Source organism: Mesoplodon densirostris, chromosome 6, assembly GCF_025265405.1.
Source record: "Mesoplodon densirostris isolate mMesDen1 chromosome 6, mMesDen1 primary haplotype, whole genome shotgun sequence".
Classification (NCBI taxonomy): Eukaryota; Metazoa; Chordata; class Mammalia; order Artiodactyla; family Ziphiidae; genus Mesoplodon; species Mesoplodon densirostris.
The window spans coordinates 84133075-84155792 of record NC_082666.1 but is presented as its reverse complement, the minus strand read 5'-3'; the positions used below and the strand labels follow the sequence as shown (position 1 = coordinate 84155792).

At 40.6% G+C, this 22718-nt stretch overlaps 1 protein-coding gene across 4 annotated transcripts in view; it reads left to right on the top strand.

The window, feature by feature from the left end:
• Nucleotides 1–22718, top strand: part of PRUNE2 (prune homolog 2 with BCH domain) — a 280715-nt gene that overhangs the window by 214690 nt on the left and 43307 nt on the right. For all 4 annotated transcript variants that reach the window (XM_060102342.1, XM_060102341.1, XM_060102340.1 and 1 more), the window contains exons 10-11: nucleotides 17031–17110; nucleotides 19053–19253. In XM_060102342.1, coding sequence (XP_059958325.1) covers nucleotides 17031–17110; nucleotides 19053–19253 — 281 coding nt within the window. The remainder of the gene's footprint in view (nucleotides 1–17030; nucleotides 17111–19052; nucleotides 19254–22718) is intronic.

The following is a 22718-nucleotide window of genomic DNA, read 5'->3' as shown; positions in this document are numbered from 1 at the left end:
GTATCACCACTTACTAAAACATACATGGAGAGAATAATCAATAAACAGGCTTTCTAGGAAAAAAAAAAGTTGAGTCTAAGGGTCACTTCAGGGGTTCCATGACCACCTTGGAGATTCACGGTGAATATGGGAGGCCTAGTTGAGCCCCAAATCTTCTAATAATAGTAAGAGTAATATTAAATAGTAGAACTTTTGCCAAACACTTTACTCATTATCTTTGAAATCTCACGCTATTCCTCATATAATACTCATTTTGCAGATGAAGAAACTAAGTCTTAGGGAGGTCAGCTAACTTTACCGCAGTTACATGGTTAACAGGAGGCAGAGGGGGGTTGATCCTATTGACCCCACCTTGCCTCCCTATTTGTGAGCATTGGTTCTTCTTGTCTGTGGTCTGAAAGTCTAAGGAGAAACTCCTTGCAGGAGAATAAGGTTGGGGATAGAGGTATGAAGGAACTTCTTTTCAGCTTTGAATTGGGGACCTAAGGGAGTCCAGAGTCCCCAAAGAACACTGAAACCTGAAGTGTGATTCAGAATTTTCCCATTGCCAAGACATCAGCTAACCTAGATCTGTGACACCCTAACTGTCGGCAAGAGGGAGTAAATAACAAGGGTCAGGAATGGGGATTAGGGGCTCTGGAGCTGCCCTGGAGGTGAGTATGCAGCCCGCTCTGCCTCCACTTTGATGTAGGCCTGTTTATCTAGTTTTGCTTTTGTTGGCTGTGCTCTTGGTGTCACATCCAAGAAATCATTGCCAAATCCAGTGTCATGATGCTTTCTCCGCTATGTTTTCTCCTAGGAGTTTTATAACTTTACGTCTTACTTTTAGGTCTTTAATCCATTTTGAGTTAATTTCGGTATATGGTGTAAGGTAAGGATCCACCTTCATTCTTTTGCATGTGGATATCCTGTTTTCCCAGTGTCATTTGTTGCTGTTTTTTAATTTTATGTATTTATTTATGGCTGCGTTGGGCCTTCATTGCTGCGCGTGGGCTTTCGCTAGTTGCCACAAGCGGGGGCTACTCTTCGTTGTGGTGCGCGGGCTTCTCATTGTGGTGGCTTCTCTTGTTGCAGAGCACGGGCTCTAGGCACACGGGCTTCAGTAGTTGTGGCACACAGGCTCAGTAGTTATGGCTCGAGGGCTCTAGAGCACAGGCTCAGTAGCTGTGGCGCCTGGGCTTAGTTGCTCTGCAACATGTGGGATCTTCCCGGACCAGTGCTCGAACCCATGTCGCCTGCATTGGCAGGCGGATTCTTAACCACTGCACCATCAGGGAAGTCCTTCCCAGTGTCATTTGTTGAAGAGACTGTCCTTGCCCCATTGAATGGTCTTGGTATCCTTGTCAGTCATTTGACCATATATGTGTAGGTTTATTTCTGGGTTCTCTATTCTATTCCCTTGGTCTTTGTTTCTGTCTTTATGGTGGTACCACTCTGCTTTGATTACTATAGCTTTGTAATAAGTTTTGAAGTGAGGAAGTGTGAGACATCCATATTTGTTCTTCTTTTTCAAGATTGTTTCGGCTATTTGGGACCCCTTGAAATTTCATATGATTTTTAGGGTGGAGTTTTCTATTTCTGCAAAAAAATGCTCTTGTGACCTGAGATACTGCCTTTGAAAACCACTTTTCTATTCTAATTTTTAGCAGAATTACTGAAAAAATAACAGCAGCAATATCTAACCCTCCTGTAGCATCAGCTAAGATGTGCCAGGCAGTATTCTCTACCCTTACTTAAATCAACTCGTTTAATCCTTGCAACAGCCCCTGAAGTGGGTATTCATAGTTTCCCCATTTACAGATGAGGAAACTGAGACACAGAGGGGAATTCTGCATCTTACCTAAGGTCACACATTTAAAAAGGTCAGAGTAGGATTCAAGTGCAGGTGATCTGACTCCAGAGTCTGAGACTTTAGTTGCTATCCTGTACTCTTTATGGAAGAAGAAGAAGCATATAGGAGTTCAGGCTGCATCTGTTAGACTCTTGGTAGATGTAGGCCAAGATGTGCAGATGTACAGAGGGGCCCACACATCTCACTGGGTTATATCTCAGAGCTGTGCTTCCCAAATTTTGTTCTGTATTAACATGTTACGAGAGAAAGGGAGGAAGGAGGGAAGGAAGGGAAAAGAAGAAAAGAAGATTCCTTGGTCAAAAACAAGGTAAACAAAATCAAACATTTTTACCTTCTGTAGAACATCTCAGAGTCTATGATGAGTTCACGTGCGTTATAAAGTCCCAAAAGGAGGGCAGACTATTTGGTGTTTCCCAAGCTCACTGGGTACAGAGCCCTCCTTCAGGGTCTGTAGACCCTCTCCTCTGGGCACAGGCTTTGGGAAGCGCTGGCTTAAACAAATGACTGGAAGCACCCCTTCTGTGTATCTTTTGCCAGCAGGACGGTTTGGAACCCTCAGGCACAAGTCCTCCTCATGTGTCCGTTTCTGTCAGTCACAGGCCTGAGCTCATGGGGAGCTGATAGCGGGAGTGGATTCCAGAAATCTGCCCGCTTCCTGGGGTCCCCGGGGTCCGAGAGGTGACTCCATTTTCAACCACAGCCAGGGACTGTGTGGGAATGAAAAGATAAAGGAACTTTATGCTCGAGGAAAGCAAGGAACAACTGGGCCACCAGGAAGGAAATACAGAAAATAAAAATGGGGTGATGTTACCGAAGGCACAGAATTCTGGAGCTTCCAGCATGTATTTATTCAACAAAAGCTCACTGGGTGCCAGCTGCCAGTCAGTGCTCTCAGCTCCCCAGGGATTCTGTGGGGCACAGGATACCAGCTGACCCTCCAGGAGCCAACTGTTGGCCCATCCAGATGAAAATGTTTTTATTCTCTGCCCCAGTTTCTTCATATGGCAAACAGAAAACAGAAAATGATGCCTTAAAAGGATGCAATCAAAAACACAATGTTGGGACTTCCCTGGTGGTGCAGTGGTTAAGAATCCTCCTGCCAGTGCAGGGGACACGGGTTCGAGCCCTGGTCCGGGAAGATCCCACATATCGCAGAGCAACTAAGCCTGTGTGCCACAGTTACTGAGCCTGCACTCTAGAGCCCACAAGCCACAACTACTGAGCCCATGCACTGCAACTACTGAAGCCCATGCACCTAGAGCCTGTGCTCCGCAACAACAGAAGCCACCGCAGTGAGAAGCCCGCTCACCACAACTGGAGAAAGCCCGTGTGCAGCAACGAACACCCAAGGCAGCCAAAAATAAAAAATAAATAAATTTATTTAAGAAAAAACCCGAAACACACAATGTTATTTCAAACGTATAAAGACAGAGAGATACTACATAGAATCAAGGAGGGTTTTTTTCTTTAAGGAAAAAAGAACATAAATGACATGGTAAAATTTTCAGAACCTAGAAAAATATTGTTTTAGGAAACAAAATTCAAAACTGAAAAACAGAAAGCAGCAAATCTAAGAAAATAAAGAGACAGTAAAAGGAACCAAAGTGAAAAGAACAGACGATTGGAAAAAGAGAAACTATTAAAAGATAGAGTGCAGATACAGACTGCAAAAGTGTAGAATTCGATAAATTTAAAACAACCTACTGAAAAAGACAAATGAATCAGCAATCGCCAAGAGGAGCAGGGAGTGGCTGTGGCTTATTTATTTTAATATCCCCACCGGCTTGCAGAGATCAGACCTTCAGAAGATGCTGGTGAGGATGAAGGGATATGACAGACGTGTGGCCCGAGGGGGTAGCCGCCCCTCTGCCAAGGCCCGCTTATCAAAGGCTAAACTCCTCCCTTTCTTCAGTGATGCTAATATTTCAGCTTTCTATGCCTGCTCCTCCCTACTTTAATTTGGAAAACATTGAAAGCCCTGATAATATGGCAGTGGGACGTGACAGTATACTATTGCTGCTGATAAACAACTGAAATGACTACTAACGAAGCACTTAATTATTTCTAATGTCAGCTGGAAATTGTCTAAGTGAGGATTTCTAGAAACTCGTAGAGAATATTATATATATATATATTTTTTTTCTTTTTTTTTTTTGTTTTTTGCGGTACGCGGGTCTCTCACTGTTGTGGCCTCTCCCGTTGCGGAGCACAGGCTCCGGACGCGCAGGCTCAGCGGCCATGGCTCACGGACCCAGCCGCTCCGCGGCATGTGGGATCTTCCCGGACAGGGGCACGAACCTGCATCCCCTGCATCGGCAGGCGGACTCTCAACCACTGCGCCACCAGGGAAGCCCGAATATTATTATATTTAAATTACCTCTTTATCTTAAACTGTTGCCCACGCTGGTATTTTAAAAATTGAAAAAACGCAGAAGAGTAAATAAATAAAAAGTAAAAAATCCCTTTCTCCCTAAACTGCTCCCTATACATAGCCCCTATCAATTAATTAAATTATTAATAGAAATTAATAATTTCTATTCCTTCTAGATATTGTCTGTGCCTAAACATATGTATAAATGTGCATAACTTTATACAAATTACATCATTCTAAACATACCACCTTGTAATTTGATTTAAGTATATCTTAGATGCCATCCCATGTCAATACATTTAGAAATTTTTTGCATTGATATACAGTGATGAAATTCATGTTATATTTAATCACTCCCCTGTTGAACATTTAGATTATCCTTTATACTTTTTTAAAAAAATAATAAATTATTTGAGTGGAAAAATTCCTTTAGTGGAATATTAAATTAGACTATATGTCCTTTAGTTTATTCAGTGAAATAGATAACTAGGGCTCAAAGCTGAGGGCAAAATGGTGCAAAGCACTCTTTTCTCCCAAAGAGAGAAATGGCAAGAAGCTCTCAAAGTTGGGTTAGATACTTCCCCCAAGGTCTCCTTTTTTTTTTAATTGAAGTATAGTTGATTTACAATGTTGTGTTAGTTTCAGGTGTATAGCAAAGTGACTCAGATATACACACACAGACATATACATATATATAGACATATATACATATCTGAATATATATATGTATTCCTTTTCAGATTCTTTTCCATTATAGGTTATTACAAGATATTGAATATAGCTCCCTGAGCTATGCAGTAGGTCCTTGTTTATCTATTTTACACATAGTAGTGTGTATCTGTTACTCCCTAGTTCCTAATTTATCCCTCCCCCACTTCCCCTTTTGTAACCATAAGTTTGTTTTCTATGTCTGTGAGTCTATTTCTGTTTTGAAAATAAGTTCATTTGTATTATTTTTTTAGGTTCCACTCATATGGGATTTGTTTTTCTCTGTGTGCTAATCTCTAGGTCCATCCATGTTGTTGCAAATGGCATTATTTCATTCTTTTTTATGGCTACGATTCCATTGTGTGTGTGTGTATGTATGTATGTATGTATATATATATATATATGTATATATATATATATATACATATATATATATGTATATATATATATATATACATATATATATATATATATACACACCACATCTTCTTTATCCATTCATCTGTCATTGGATATTTATGTTGTTTCCATGTCTTGGATATTGTAAATAGTGCTGCTGTGAACATTGGGTTGCATGTATCTTTTCGAATTAGAGTTTTTGTCTCTTCTGGATATATGCACAGGAGTGGGATGGCTGGATCATATGGTAACTCTATTTTTAGTTGTTTTTTTTAAATTGAAGTATAGTTGATTTACAATGTTGTGTTAATTACTACTGTACAGCAAAGTGATTCAGTTATACATATATATATACATATACACACACACATATACACATTCTTTTTTTATTTATTCTTTTCCATTATGGTTTATCGTAAGATATTGAATACATTTCTCTGTGCTATACAGTAGGTAGGTCCTTGATAATGCATTCTGTATATAAAAGCACTGCTAACCCCAACCTCCCACTCCATCCCTCCCCCAAACCCCTCCCCCTTGGCAACCACAAGTCTTTTCTCTATATCTGTGATTCTGTTTCTGTTTCATACATAGGTTCATTTGTGTCATATTTAGATTCCACATATAAAAAATATCACATGGTATTTGTCTTTCTCTTTCTGACTTACTTAGTATGATAATCTCTAGTTGTATCTATGTTGCTGCAAATGGCAATATATTGTTCTTTTTTATGGTTGAGTAGTATTCCATTGTATATATGTACCACTTCTTCTTTATCCATTCCTCTGTCAATGGACATTTAGGTTGTTTTCATGTCTTGGCTATTGTGAATAGTGCTGCTATGAACTATAGGGGTGCATGTATCATTTTGAATTATAGTTTTGTCCGGATACATGGCCAGGAGTGGGATTGCTGGATCATATGGTAATTCTATTTTTAGTTTTCTGAGGAACCTCCATACCATTTTCCACAGTGGCTGCACCAACTTACATTTCCACCAACAGTGTAGGACAGTTCCCTTTTCTCCACACCCTCTCCAGCATTTGGTATTTGTAGACTTTTTAATGATGGCCATTCTGACTGGTGTGGGGTGAAACCTCACTGTAGTTTTGATGTGCATTTCTCTAATAAGTAGCAATGATGAGCATCTTTTCATGTGCCTATTGGCCATCTGTATTTCTTCTTTGGAGAAATGTTATTTTTAGTATTTTAAGGAACTTCCATACTGTTCTCCCTAGTGGCTGCATCAATTTACATTCCCACCAACAGTGTAAGAACATTCCCTTTTGAGAAATGAAATTGTATTCAAGTTGGTTTCATCTAGAACAGGGGTCAGCAAACTATGGCCTCCAGGTCAAATCTAGTTAGTTGGCCACCTATTTTTCTACACAGTTTTATTGGAACATAGCCACGCCCCTTCATTTACATATCTTATGGCTATTTTTGTGCTACAGCAAAGTTGAGTAGTTATGATAGAGACTGTGTGGCCTGCAAAACGTAACAAATTTAGTATCTGGCCCTTTACAGAAAAACTTTGCTGACCCCAGCTCTAGAGAAGTCAAAGACTTAACTACCCTGCCATGCCCTAGAGATCAACAAATATAACTGCTTGAGCAGCAGTTGGAAGAGTGTCTCTGTTGGCCCCTGTTGTTTGTATTTCTTTTTTTTTTTTTTTTTTTTTTTTTTTGCGGTATGCGGGCCTCTCACTGTTGTGGCTTCCCCCGTTGCGGAGCACAGGCTCCAGACGCGCAGGCTCCGGACGCGCAGGCTCAGCGGCCATGGCTCACGGGCCCAGCCGCTCCGCGGCATATGGGATCCTCCCAGACCGGGGCACGAACCCGTATCCCCTGCATCGACAGGCGGACTCTCAACCACTTGCGCCACCAGGGAGGCCCTGTTGTTTGTATTTCTGGTGCCAGACTGTCCACACTCTTGAGCGACTGAGGGGAAGTAAAACCAAGGCAGTGCAGCCATTGCATTGCACTGCTGGGGAGAGGAATCCTTGTGAGCATATCCCCTCGGGCCGGATGGTAGGGCAGGGAGGCATCTACAGACTCATCTGCACAAAAGAGAAATTCCAGGAGGTGCTGAGTTGCTGAAGTGGAGGGTGGGCAGGGTTGCAGGAGTCTGTGCTGAGACTCTGGTCACTTGGTCATCCTACAGGAGCTGCTGACTCTTGCCCTAAAGACTCTTCATTTCTGAAGACAAACGGTCGTCCATTCCTCCTCCTCCTCATTTCGCAAGAACCTCATCCTTACTTAACATGCCCATCCCCCCTCCCCCCCGAGACCACCCCCCCCCCGGGTCATTCCTAATAGCATCTGAGAGGTGTTTTTGTCATTGTGGAAGAGGGCACTGTAAACTCTACACTGGGTGAACTTCACCTTATTATGTTTAGAGCAATTACTCCTTTGTGATATGACTTCTGTAAGAGTCACCTCACATTTCTAAATTATGTTTTGAAGAAAGCTTAACTTGTTATCAAACGTAATTTGTTGGTAGACCATTTGAGTGGTCAAGTTCCAATATGTGGTGAGACCTTATGAGGAACACTCTGCTAGAAAAGTAGGGCATCCTCCCCTCTCTAAATAAAGGGTGTTTATTCAATAGTGAGTTATTACCCTCCACCACATGCTAGGCCCTCTGCTAAGCACTGGGAATGCCTGCCTTCAAGGACCTCTGTGTGCATGTGTGGAGGGGGGATGAGAGTGGGGAGGAATGGGGAGGGTGGGGCCAGAGAAGTTAGGAATAGACGGTTGTAAATCATGAAAAATACCCATTTGATGTGAGCTCAGGGTACTGTTGGACTTGACCCAACTGTGTGGGGTGGGGATGAATTCAGTGGCTGAGATGTCTAAGCTGAGTTCTAGAAGACAAGCAAGAACCAAGTGGGGAGTGAGCGATGGGAGAGGAGGCTAGAGTTCAGCCTGGGAGGCCAGACCGTGAAGCCTGGTGAGCCATTCTCTGGAGCCAGGACCCTTCCCTTGAGTCAGTGGGGACATGAAAGGACTGAAACAAGAAGGTTAGATTGAAATGGTTAGATACTGAGTTAGCAATCTGAAGGGGGTGGGGAGTAAAATCAGAAACAGGTTTCTGCAAGGAAAAAATGAACTTGAACTAAGGTCTTAGCAGTGAAAATAAAGAGGAGAGGAGGTTGCAAATGTATAAGACTGGATGGTCAGGATGGTCAACTGGATTGGGAAGGAATGTTAGAAAAAGAAGGAAATTAAGAATGATTGCCAGTTTGGGGGTTTGGGAGCTCATAGGTGATTGGTAGGGACATTCACTGGGATAGGGAAGGTATTAGCTAACCATTGCTGTGTAATAAATTATCTAGAAATTTAGCAGCTTAAAACAACATTTTTTCTCTCAGTTTCTGTGTGGGAATTTAAGAGCAGATTAGCTAGGTGATTCTGACTCAGGGTCTCTTATGAAGTTGCTGTCGAGACATCAGTCATCTGAAGGCTCGATGGGGGCTGGAGGATCTGCTTCCAAGGTGACCCACCCACGTGGCTATTGGCAGGAGGCCTCAGTTCCTTCCTGGATTTTTACAGGAAGCCTTGGTTCCTCACCACCTGGATCTCTCCATAGGGCTGCCTGAGCATCCTTAGGACAGGGCAGCAGCAGGCTTCTCCCAGAGTGAGTGATCCGAGAAAGAGCAAAGAGGAAGCCACGTGCTTTTTAGGACCTAATCTGACAAGTCACACACTGTCACTTCTACCTTATTCTGTTCTTTAAAAGCAAGTCACCAAGTTCAGTCCACACTTAAGGAAAGTGGGGGGGTGGTGGTGGTTAGGCTCCAACTTTTGAAAGGAATGTCAAAAAATCTGTGGACATTTTTTTAAAACTACCACAGAGAATGTAGGATGTAGCAGATCTGTGCAGAGGAAGATGCTGAATTCAGTTTTGTACATGTTGAATTTGAAATGCCTGTGAGTAATCCAAGTTATGAACTGTAGATTTGCTTCAGAAACAAGTATATGCCCCTTCCCAGTGTGAGCTTATGCCATTTAATTGAATCTTCTCAATAACAAATATTGATATGTCTTAAGGTTTTAGAAAACATGTGAAAAAGAGCATAATATATACCCTGCAGGCAAGAGGTTGAATTCTCCATGCAGCCCTGTTCATAGCCAAAGATTTAATTAATTATTATCTGAAAAGCAAATGTTTTAAATGATATTTAGGCTTTCCTTCTATTCCTGATGTGTTCCTCAAACTTTAGGGCTCATAAGGTTTACTACAAAGGATTTTATACAAAACCACATATGCTATATAATTCAAGGGTCATTTGGACAGCAAGTGATTTTTGCTACCTGCAGATTTTGAGAATTCAGCTCTGCGTAAGGAGACTGTATAATGTTTCTCTCCTCTGAGAACATGAGAACAGATGGCTGTGGTTTGTAGGGTTTTGCAAAATCCCTAGAGAAGGTGGTAACTGGGTGAGTGCCCAGTGCTTGTGTTCCTTTAGTTTTTTGTCATCTACTTTCCCTATCCGCACACCCCTCCTTATCTGCCTCAGCTGGCTGACTTATAGGAGTCACCACACTTATCTTTTCTAGGGTGAGTGAGGCCCAGTGCTAATTGTTGACAAGAGCCTCATTTCATGGGCTCAAACCCAGCTTGCTGTTGTGGGACCTAAGCTCCCATCCTTTCCTGGGTATCAGCTTGATTAACCTGAGTGTGAACCCCAGTGCCTCTGCCTTTCCTCCCAGTTGAGTAATGTGATAAGAGCCCTGGGGCACACAGGGTGGCATGTACCCTTATCTTAAATTGTGCAGCCTACTTTATCAGACAAGGATCCTGAAATGGCAACTCTCCAACCATTGGTCTTTAAAGGGCTAATTTATGTACTCAACAAAAGCAGGCAAGCACCTCATGAAAGGTTTTGTTTCTTCTTTTTTTTTTTTCATTTTATCTCCACTCCTAGAGAAAGTGACTTATGAAGTCTGTCACAAGGGAACTTTCTCTTTATGTAATCATTTCCCAAAATTTATCAGCATAACCATATGGTATTTTTCTAAAGAACAATTAACATCCTTAACCTGCTACCCTATTTTTATGGAGCTGTATTTTTTAGTGGTCAGTCTCATAAGAATGATTATTCCCTAAAAGGGTTGTTGCCTGCTGCTGGGTGTGCATGCCTGCCAGGAAACATTAGAATCCACAAGTGCTGTGTGTGCGCTAAGTCTCGGTTCACTGCTCATTCGCTATTAAAAAGAACCTGATCTCCGACAAGGCTAATCCTACAACAGTTAAATCCCTCCAGATTCATAAATGCTGGAAGGATATACAATGTAGAATGGGCTTACATTTGTACCTGGTCTAAACTCAAGAGGGTGCATATAACCAGGTCCCAAATTTTTCCTTTTTCGGTTGGTCTTTTACTCTGGTTTCAGGACCGCTGTGCTACTGCACGCTAATTTCTTTATTAAGAAGCAGAAGTACCAGAAACCCAAAATCTACTAATATACATGGGATCCATTCTCAAATTGGAAGATTGTATTTACGTCACTGTTCCCCACTTGGTGGTATTTGTGATTAGGGGGTGCCCAGATTCAGTATAAATAGCACTGAATCACCTAAGAGCACGGTTGTTTTTCCGACTTCCTGATTGAGTTGAACCCTTGGATAATTCATCCATTTTCTTTTCTAATATCTGAGTTCAAGGCTATTTATTTTCCTCTAGGAATTTGTTTAGCTGCTTTCACAAGTTTTGACACGTAGGGCTTTATTGTTCAGTTACTTACAGATGTGATTTTAAATTTCCAAAGTCTTTTTATGATTGATTTCTTATATATGGCCCTGAAGTCAGAAAATAAAGTACATGCAATGTTGACTTTTGGTATTTTACAAGACATTCTATATAGTTTTCATGAGTTTGAAAAAATTGTGTATTTTTCTTGAGTGCGGATCTGTCCATTAGACCAAGCTATGTTAGTACTTTGTTCAGATCTTCTGTATCTTTATGCATTTTTTCAGATTGATTACTGAACTCCTGAGACATTCAAAGTTCCCCCCATGAAGTTAATTTCTCCTTATAATTTATATTCGAGTTTTTGGCCTATGTTGTTAAAAGCATATTGGCTCTGGATCAGTATATCTTCTGAGAAATTTCTCCTTTTATCATAAAGTAATAACTTTCTTAAGCCTTAATAATGCTTTTCTGCCTGAAGTCTATTTTGTTTGCTACTAATATTGTGACAATTGCTTTCCTGTGGCTATTGTTTTCCTGATATTTCTTTTGATATCACTTTATCATCAGCACTTCTGCATTATTATTTTTAGATGTTCCCTTTTTTAACCAGCATGGCTACTCAGGGTAAATGACACTGTCTGCTATGACAAACAACCCCAAATCTCAGTGCTTCAACACCAAGAAGGTTTAAAAATTATTCTTTAATTATTATAATCTCTTTCATATTGCTTTTTGTGTGTTTTTTTTAAAGATTTATTGCTAGTTCTTCTGTTTACAGCATTTGCTGGCAATCCCCCATAGTGTTTTTCCATAGTTGAGTTTGTAGTTTGGTGGGTGTGGGTGAGGGTGTTGGTGTGGGGTCACCTTTCAGAGGGTTTTTTCTTTCTCCTAAGTGGATTTCCAGTGAATCCTAGATAGTAAAAGTAGCACCATTAAGTGGTTTCGTATTTGGTTCTTTGGGAACCCTAGGACTCTAGGCCTTCAATGGCCCTAGGTGAATTTTAATTTTAATCTCTTGACTTGCGTTTCCTACATCATTCAGGTAATATAAATCAAGACATACTTGGCATACAAGCAGTGTCTCTAATCCTCATAGGTTGCTTTTTGTTTTCCACCCAAGATTCCAGGCAGACTGTGCTTTCCAAGGCCAGAGGATAGAGTTTGTTCTCATCCCTCTTTCATTAAGAGGGCCGCTTTTTAAGGGCCACGGCCTTATTTAGAAGTTCAGGGTCTAGGCCTTTGTTGCAGCACCTGGAGGTCACTTCTCCTGTGGGGCCCAAAGGCTTATGTCCAGTCCAAAATCCTGCAGGCTACCTTTCATCAGCTTTCTAGAATAACTCTTCATTTCCAGCACCTGGGGATTTCCCCCGGTCTCTTTCAAGTTTGGAAATGTATTAATTACTTTTAGGGTGTTCTGTCTTATATAGCATTTCTTTGGATTTATAATGATAAATGACATTACACCTTGCCAGACACTTTCTGATCTCTCTCTCTCTTTTTTTTTTTAGCAAATAAAGAAAAGTCTCAGAGGGAGAGCCCAAGGGTTTCTACCTTGAATTTAATAGCATTGTTTTATTTTGATTATATTTAATTTATATGACTATTTTAGGTGAGTGATTCTAAGTTTCCTTATATACAGTGATAACAAACCTTCCTTTCAAAACAAACTTAAGTCAATTTAAAGAAAAATATTAAGTAAATTGACAAGGGCTAGGTGGCTATGAGAAACCCATAAAGGTGGTATATTAATATTCAAGTTTATAGAATGCTTAAAAAGCATTTGATGGTCTTCTGAGCTTTGTCCTCATTTTAAAAAAATGTTCCTATATGCTAAAGCAAACCTAGACAAGATGTTTACCATCAACCTGAGCCTAGGTTGAGAATGTGGGAAATGGGTTACCCAAATCAGGACATAGTGCCAGTCAGATATTCCCTTCAAAACAAACAATAAAGATCAGCTGTACTACTCAGCATGGGCTGGATTAGCACGTGGTAACAGGGAAACCCAATATCTCAGGGCAAAACAAAAAGATTTCTTTCTTGCTCATACATCCAACGATCTTTATCCAGTAGGGGCTCTTCTCCCAGCCCCTGTTCTGAGCTTCTCCATAGGCACCAAGGCGGGGAACAGCACATGGCACCTACACTTGGTCCTAATTCTTCTGCCCGGAAGTGACACCTGCCACTTCCGTCCTCGTTTCATTGATCAAAGTAAGTCACATGGCCACCCTAATTTCAGAGGAGGACACGTGCATAAAGGGTAGAGAGCCAGAACTATTTGGTGAAGAGCGATGTTTGCAAAACCGCCCAGCAAACCAACAGTTCTGGATCCGTCCTCTAGATGGCGACGTGGAGCCGAGCATCTGTTGGGGAGGTCAGCAACAGTAGAGTCAGACTCAGTGTTTACAATACCCCCAGCCTGTTGGGTAGCTCCCTTCCGTACAGAGAAAACCCCTAATTAGGTAGTGACTACGGTTGGGTAAGGTAAAATACTTAACCTTCACTATGGCCTGATTTGTTACCTAACAGATCCCAAGAGGCTTCCGTTCCCATTGGTAAAACTCCATGCTGTTCCATCGCCAACTACTCTGTCCACTTCATTTCTACAAATATTTATAGACCTAATGTATGAATGTGGTTGAAGTATTTACAATGGGCACAACTTGGGTTTCTGCCAGGTTTGCCTCTGGGCTGTTCTGGTGCAGCGTTCCTTCTCTGTCCCTGGGGTTTCCTAAAAACTCCCCACGGCCTTCTGTAGTATCTGTGGATTTGTGAGTCCCTCTCTTCCCATCACTGCCTGTTCACAGCTTCAGCTTTTCTTTTCCCTCAGGTATGCCGCCTCTGGTTTTCCAGCACTTTCTTAACTGCGTCTCCGTGGCGTAAAGGGGCACTGAGAGACAAAGGCTCTATTTACTAACTTCAGTGAGTCCAGGGCACTTATAGGCTCTATGGAGATTTGTGCAGCACTGAAATTTTCCCTTACCTAGGCTGATACCCCAATTTTAATAACCTTAATATAAGTTTTGTCCAACCATGACACAGACTTCAGTTAAATCACTGATCCTGCTATTATGTTTAAAATGAGGGAACACAATACCTTACACTTAGTGAATGCTTTATAATTTCCAGAGTATTTTCTTATGTATTCTATTTATTGTTTATTCTCCATAGTCACTGTAATATTCGGTATTCATTATCTTCACTTAAAATCACAAAAACGGTCAGTTAATGTTCTCAGAGTTAATAAGCTTGTCAGTACTAACCGCAGAACTGTAACCCAGGACTATAACCGCATATCTAGGACCCTTTCAATTATTCCATGATGTTGCCTATAACTCACAAACATCAACAAAACCTACAAAATTTTAAGACGGATACTATCTGTCTATTTTTTTTATTATTATTATTTTTTTTGCGGTATGTGGGCCTCTCACTGTTGTGGCCTCTCCTGTTGCGGAGCACAGGCTCCAGATGCACAAGCTTAGCGGCCATGGCTCACAGGCCCAGCCGCTCCGCGGCATGTGGGATCTTCCCGGACCGGGGCACGAACCCGTGTCCCCTGCATCAGTAGGCGGACTCTCAACCACTGTGCCACCAGGGAAGCCCTATCTGTCTATTTTTAAACGCTTCATATTTACTTTGGAGCTAAAGTCGGCACCCTTATGTGCTCTCTGAAGCAAGTAAACATGATGTCTTTTTTTTTTTTTTTTAAGGTTGACTCATAGGCAACTAGAGAAAATAATGTACATGTGCATTTAGGGGATTTCAAGTTCAATAATTCAATCCAACACATATTTATCGGGTATTTATTTCTACCAGGTGCTGGAGATGTAATAGTAAAGAAGACAGACATGGTTTCTGTCCTCATGAAGCTTCAAGGCTAATGGAGAAGGCAATTATAATAGCAAAAAGAACTACAATGAAGTAAATAACATTTTTTTTCTTTCAGTGTTCTTTTCAGGCATTGCACAGTCTCTCTTTTTTACTGGAGAGGAAATGGAGGCACAGAAAGATTAAGTAACTTGCCATATGACACACAGTAAGGGGTAGAGCTAAGATTTGAATCTAGCTGCTCTCAACAGCAGCATTTTGCTACTTTACAGGTACTACAGGGTTGATGTCAAAGAGAACGCACACAGATAACTTCAGATGACAAGGGGTCATTGTAAGGAAATTTGAAAAACTGCAACAGCGTGGGAAACCTAGACAGCTATCCCTCTGGGTCCCAGGACTTTCAAACTGGGGCCTAGAGCAGGCCTTCTCTTTGCCTACCACCCCACCTCCATTGCTGGACAGTCTGGTTTGCTGCATCCCATGTGGTGCGTCTCTGGCAAGGGTTATCTTGTTCCTGCCAATACGTTTATTGCCTTTGACTCACACGCTGACCCCTTGCTCACTGTTTTTCGACTAGGGTGCAGGACTCGTTTCAGAGAACATACAGGGCAGAAGCCACAACAAGTGTATGGAGAAGGAAACTCCCTAGGGTTGTGTTTTTGAAGGGGTCTGGGGGGTTGACGGTTAAGGACACGGGCGTTTATTTCTCTCAGGGAAGCAGCGCTGAATTGCTGGTGACAGTCCTCATTATTTTAACTCCATCATCCCGTCTTCACCACAAGCATGAGGCTGGTCTGTTTCATTCTTCTACATCCTTAGCACAGAGTAGACACTCGATACATATTTGCTGAATAAATGAAGCAAGTACAGTTATCACTAGAGACACAGGATTTTGTTTACGTCATAGGCTTTGTTAACAATAAGGGGCTTAACTTGAATCATGAAGAAACTGATCATCCAGGTAAGCAAACTCCAAATGTTTGGTAGACCCAGATTGAGGGGGAGAGGAGTCGCAGTGAGAGAGGGAGGAAGGGGTTAAATTTAGAACTTTAACAGAAAGGTTTATCATGTTTAAATTTAGATTAGTGCCTACATCAGACGTATTCACCCTAGATGAGTGAAATTACATGGAAGCCACCACGAAGAAAAATATATTATCGTAGGGAGGGTGGGAGGGAGACGCAAGAGGGAGGGAATATGGGGACATATGTATATGTATAGCTGATTCACTTTGTTATAAAGCGGAAACTAACACACCATTGTAAAGCAATTATACTCCAATAAAGATGTTAAAATATATATATATATATTATCGTGATAAATGGGGATGTACTGAACGAGGGTCAGGAGATAAAAATAAGTCAAGGGGAATTTACTGTGAACGGTGATCAGCTTCCTACAAGAGCATAGAGATTTGCCACAGTTTCCTCCAGTATTTGTCTGTTCCCTTCCACTAGTCTTACCAAGTGGGTTAAGTCCTGGGTTCAACAGTCCCGGGTTCAACACTGATTAGGGAGAAAAGATGGTAACTCATGACCAGAACCATCTTCACCAGCTTATAATTCACAGTGAATCTTTAAATATTCAAAGAAGGAAGGAAAATAACATCAGTTGGCACCTTCTCAGGAATGTTAGGCACCTTACATTCATTGCTTAATCTTTCAACAACTCAGTGAGGCAGGTGGTATATCCCTGTTTTACAAATAGAGATCAGCAGAGTATGCTTTCCTCTGCCCACAGCAGTTTAGGTAATATGCTCAGATTTACACAGAGGAAGAGATATATACAAAGTCAGGTATGTACTTACTCCAAAGCATATATATTGTATCCCTTGTTGAAAAAAAAATTAAATGTCCCCTTACGTATATTTTATTAGTTATTTGCTTCTCCTCTTTCTGAATTTCTTACTTGAGGTGTTTACTTATGAGAACTGGCAGAAGAAGTGACTCGCTCTGTGCACAGAGTAAAATCCGAGTCCGTGGTTCTCGTTCACAGAAACTGCAGAAAGTCTGTATTCTAATTTAGGGCCACCTACAGTGGATTCAGTACACATACCTGGTTTATTGAAAATGCCATCCTGGAATCTCTGGGTTTCCTTTTCAAAGAAAATTAAATCCCACACAATTTTTTACACTCTTTTGTTTTTGTTTGTTTGTTTGTTTTTTCAGACTACTGTCAGAGGATGTGGGAATGGACATCCCCTTTGAGGAGGGAATGCTGAGTCCCAGTGCTGCAGACATGAGGCCTGGTGAGAGAGCGTTCATTCATTTTCTTCAGCAGTGTTCTATATCCAAACATGTTCATTATTCAGTGAGAGAACCATTTCCTGTGCATCCAACTTGTGATATCAGTGATAAAAGTGAAGAGAGGAAATAAATATGTGTGAGGAAGGTGTTAGGCTTGATGTGGTTAATTTCAGAGTTGACTTGAATCATCAACTAGTGTGGGCCACCCTTTATCTCCTGGGCCATGCCTGGATCTGCCAATGTTTTCAGTTCCTGTGATAACTGGCTGCTGTTTATCATAATACCAAATTCTAACATCTAAGTTCACCAATTTATACTTAAGTGTGAGAATATTTAAAATTAGCGATTTAATATTGAGGATGCTCAGTATCCTGATTATTAAAAAAGAAAAACAAACAAAAAAACCCAAACTACACTTTACAACCCAAGGCATATACAAAAAGGAATTTAAAAAATTTCAGTTGCGACCTATGTGGCTCTCACTCTGTACTAGGTTCACTCCTTTGCACTGTACCAGCTACAGGATCACACCAAGATCCTGAACCCTGACGTTATCAGTCAAGCCTAGAATTGAGAAAGAAGGGAGTCAATTTTTTATTTCTGTCCGAGTATTTAAAGTGTATTCTTCAAAGTACTAATCACGTGACATAACTATTCTTAAGTGTTCTGTGGCCAAATAAGCATGGTAGCCACTGTACATCTGCTCCACTCTTCAAGGTCCACAATTCACTTTTTAAAAAGTGAATTGTGGGAATTCCCTGGCAGTCCAGTGGTTAGAAATCTGCGCTTCCACTGCAGGGGGCCCAGGTTCGATCCCTGGTTGGGGAACTAAGATCCCACAAGCCGCGTGGCGTGGCCAAAAAGAAAAACAAAAATGTTATATACATAACATTTCTACCATCACAAAAAATTTCTTTTGGACAGCACAGCTCTGAGAATCCCTGTAATATGGAAACCCAATGTTTTACAAACTGACAGATCAATAGAAACATTTTTTCAAATAATACATAAAAACATTACATGGAACACAGTTTAGGTGTTGTCTATACAGAAAAAAAAAAATCTTAATGACAAAGAAACAGTGTCAGCTTCCTTAGGACAAGAGACAAGACTAGAGTTAGAAGTCCAGAATTGATGGGTATACCAGATGGCCTTCAAAACATTTTGTGATAAGGAATCCTGGAATTTTTTGTTAAGGTATCTCTCTAACATTGTTTAGTTGGGATCAACTTGGTTAAAAATGACTTCTCCAGCTCTGCTTCTGTTAAGTGAAAGGCTCTTGAACAGCAAGATGCATATTACAGTGAAAGAGTGGGAGCTAATTCCATGAGCCTTACACAAGGAGACTATCACTAAGGTACAGGAACCAATGTCAAGCAATATTGGCATAAGAAGTAATGACTGCTTGATCAAGGAATGTAATCTGGGAGGGTACCTCAGTTTTATTACAAAAAAAAAAAAAGCCAAAGAAAGTTCACAACAGAGTTGTCAGGAACTAAAAGACGTATTTTGGGAGTGTCTGTAAACATTACAGATAAAGTTTGTATCCTCCATTTCAGAGGAATGAAGTCTACATGAATCATTATAAGTTATGTGTAAAGCTTAACTGTTTTTCTTAAGTAATATGCACCATAAAAAATTTGATTCAGTATTATATCAATGTCAAGTTCTCAAACCTGAACAGGGCAGTTCTAAAAACTAGATCTCTGCCTGTTTAGCAATGGCTCCCACTTCCTATTTCTGCATGGCCAGGGCTGATGTAGCCGGGGCGAGCCAGTACTGAGGCCTGCTGGTCAAGAGTGGAGTCTAAATCCCACATGAGGATTTTTAGCAGGTGTGCCTTTGCTGAAAGGGCCTTAAAATTGTTTTTCACTGGGTCCCACACCCACTGTTGGCAGCCATGTGTATGGTCTAATACTTAATGTTGTTCTTTATCTTCTTTAGAACCTCCTAATTCTCTGGATCTTAATGGCAGTCATCCTCAGAGAATCAAACTCACAGCCCCAAATATCAATCTGTCTCTGGATCAAAGTGAAGGGTCTGTTCTCTCTGATGATAACTTGGACAGTCCAGATGAAATTGATATCAATGTGGATGAACTCGATACCCCTGATGAAGCAGATTCTTTTGAGTACACTGGGCATGGTAAGTTGCCAAGTTGGCAAGGCCAAAGTTAAGTGAAAAGTGAAAGATTATCTAATCTTATCTAATGTCATCTAAGTGGCTTTAGGAACAAACCTCTCATTGTGTTGCTGGTGGCTCCTTTCTGTGATTTCTAGAAGCTTCTGTTTGTGTCTCAGGTCATAGGTGGACATGATTGACGGGTTTAGAGCTTGACAGAACAGGTATGGCTCACAGAGGTCATACATAGCTATCACTCCTTTGTTAAACCCCTACTTTACGCCAGGCCTTGTGCTTGGCTGGGGTTGTAGGGAAACTGTTACATTCTGTGTTATAAGAAGATTGGGACTGGGTTTGCAGAGAAAGAGAATTTAATCTGGAAGATAAAATTAGAAGTGGAAAAATTAGAGCTTACCAGTTTCTCTGTACAAGCTCCCACTGTCTGGAGTGTTCTTTCTCACAGATTCTACATGGGTGGCTCCTTCTCTTTATTCAGATCTTAATCAGATGTCACCTTCTCAGAGGCCTTCCCTGACCTCTGTAAACAAAGGCATTCCCCACACCACCACCTAGTCACTCTCTATCCCAGTATTCACTTTATTTTCCATGTGTCACACTAATAGAAATCATATCATTTAACTATTTGTTTGCATCTCTATTTTCTTTCTCTTCCCACTAGAATGTCTGCTCCACAAGGTCAGGGACTTTCTTATGTTTAGTGCTATATCCCCAATAAAGCAGGAAGGAAGGAGGGATGGGACAGGGTGTGCTGGGGGAAGAATAAAAAGGAAGAAAATTAAAAGCTGCTGGACCAAACACTGGCACTCCTGATATGATTACCAGTCTTATTTTAGTTCTTTCTCTTGCTCAATGAAATTGCGTTTGTTAAGAAATATATACAAATACAAAGCACTTGCTTTAAAAAATGGCATCATGTAGTTTCAGTTTTACAGGGTGGCATTCTCTGACTTTGTAGTATTTGAATTTGAAAGTAAGAGAATCCTAGCTACAGCTACTGCTTTGATACACTTTGAAAATGATTAAAAAAGAAATACCACAATTGAATGATGCCCTGACTTATTTAGAGCTATACTGATTCCAGCAGTTTCTTTCATAGAAGAACATAGTTATGAAATTAAGAGAGTCATCATCCAATTACTTAAGTCAACCAATGGTCATTGAGCAACCAGGGCTATAACCACAACCAGCATAGATTCAGACCCTGTCTTCACAGAGTGTAAAGCTTTATTTCCTCAAGCTAAGAAAACAGGAAGTGGCTAAACTACTTGTATTACAGATTATCATGTTTAAGTAGAGATTTTATATTGCATTTTTTATCATGGTCTTGGATTTTTATAGTTGTCAGGATATTTGACCCTGTAGGTTGAAATACACAAATAGGAGGTGAAAGGTCTTGAATTCATATTCTTTTCTGCCATCTCAGACACTCTTCCCCAGCTACTCCATCCTTTCCAGCTGACCCCAGCTCTCCCAGCCCTTCTTCTGCTAATAGATCTTCAAGTGTAAAAATCAAGCCTTAACTTAAAATCCCAGAGAAGAGAGCTGTGGCAGGACCCTGCTCGTCCCTCCCTCTCCTCCCCCTGTACTTCCCTGTTGCCCTGGAGAGCTGTGTCACACCACATCTGAACCTTTTCTTTTTATAAATAGTAAAACTGTCAAGCAAAGTGGCGGTGGCTGAGCAAACTGGTAATTAAAGCTGCCACTTGCTGACACAGTTCTTTTTATTTAGTCGACACAGTTATGCTGAAAGAACCAGATTAACAGCTGCAACCCTGCTTTTAGGTCTTCAACTCAAAGGAGAGAATTTTAACGTAAGTTGAATTTTACGTCCACCTTGATTTTCATATGAAAGATGTATGTTCAGACACTGTTTTAAAAACAACATTAAACACTGAAAACACAAAGTGCATCTGAATAGCTGTATTTTATAAACATGCAGATATAGATAACTGACTATAAAGAGAGAATACATTAGCGTCCCAAAGTATGAAATTAATGCTTGGAAAGCTGCGTGGTTTTCTTGTTGTTTGTTTGTTGTGTGAGCATTCTGAACTAGGCATATACATTCTAAACAAAATTGGAGTTTTTAAGGCACAGGCTTTCAAGTGTTTGGTCAGTAATTAATTTTATTTAATGAACACTTTTCATAGTGCTTACTGTGTGCCAGGATCTGTGCTAGGTGCATTATAAATATTAACTATATTAATGATCACGTCAAATCTATGAATAGGTATTATGTTACCCCCAGAGGTTAAGCAATTCACCTAAGGTCATATAGCAAGTAAATGTCAGAGCCAGCATTCAAAACCCGAGTTGTTGTCCTCGACTCCTGGTCCACGTTCCTCTCCATAAATATACTGACAGTGAAGAGGAGGATCTTTTACTAGGTCAGGATAGCACACCTGAAGTCCAGCCTGGTAACGCACCCTCACATTTACATTCCCTTTTATCCAGCCATTTTCCGGTGACTTGAGGGCCCTTAATTTCCCAAGTGCTTGAAGGATGTTTACACGATTTGCCTGTTTTATTCAGTCGATGATCACCAAACATTGCTGCCAGGTTATTTGCCCACAATGTGATTTTGCTTATGGAAAATTTCTGAAGCTCACTATCAAAAGATGTTGAATTAGTCTTCCCTTCCAAGCCATTTTCTTTAATAATTGTGTCCAAATATCATTCAAAGTACCGACATAATTAAGGCTTGACTTCCTTTGATATTTAGAAGTGCCAAAGATATCAGAAATATGTAGATAGTGAAGGATTTAACAGGCCAGTCTTTCATATTAAGGGAGATCTGAGCTTTTTTTTTTCTTTTAATACTTTATTATACTAATCCTGTAAACTTAAAAATATCCAAAGGTCAGAAAATTGATGATGACCTATTTCTGTTTTCCAAACCAACCGCAGAGTTATTTTTACCATAATTCAGGCCTCAGCAAAGCCATTTCATAAGGGAAATGGAAAAATGATAGAGAATTTTAGCCTGAATATTTCTGATAAGAACATTATAAGAAACACTCATGTGCTCTTATATTTTTTTCTTCCTAGGCTAAGCGATGTTTAGTGACCTCATTTAAGCTATCTTTTCTAACACTAACCCCTAATGACAGACAGTTTCCTATGTGAATAAGATGCCCTAACATTTTTTCCACATCATCAGGTAGTCACTTCACTTAACTTATCTGCAGTCTTGCATTATTTTCACAGCCTACAGGCAACCAGCTTGTAAAATCAATTCCCTGTTTTAACTCTGCATATTAACTAGTCAAGTGTTAGGCTTATTCTGTTTTACCCACAAGCAACCTTATGCCATAATGATGATGTGGTATGAAAGGATGATTTTTTCCTTGTATTTTTGTATGCTGAGTTTTCACATTCAAATTAACTACGTACCTGTTGTCACCTGAAGAACTTTAAAGACTTTCTTAGCTGGGTACAGGATGTCTTTCCTCTAACAAGTAAAAGTTC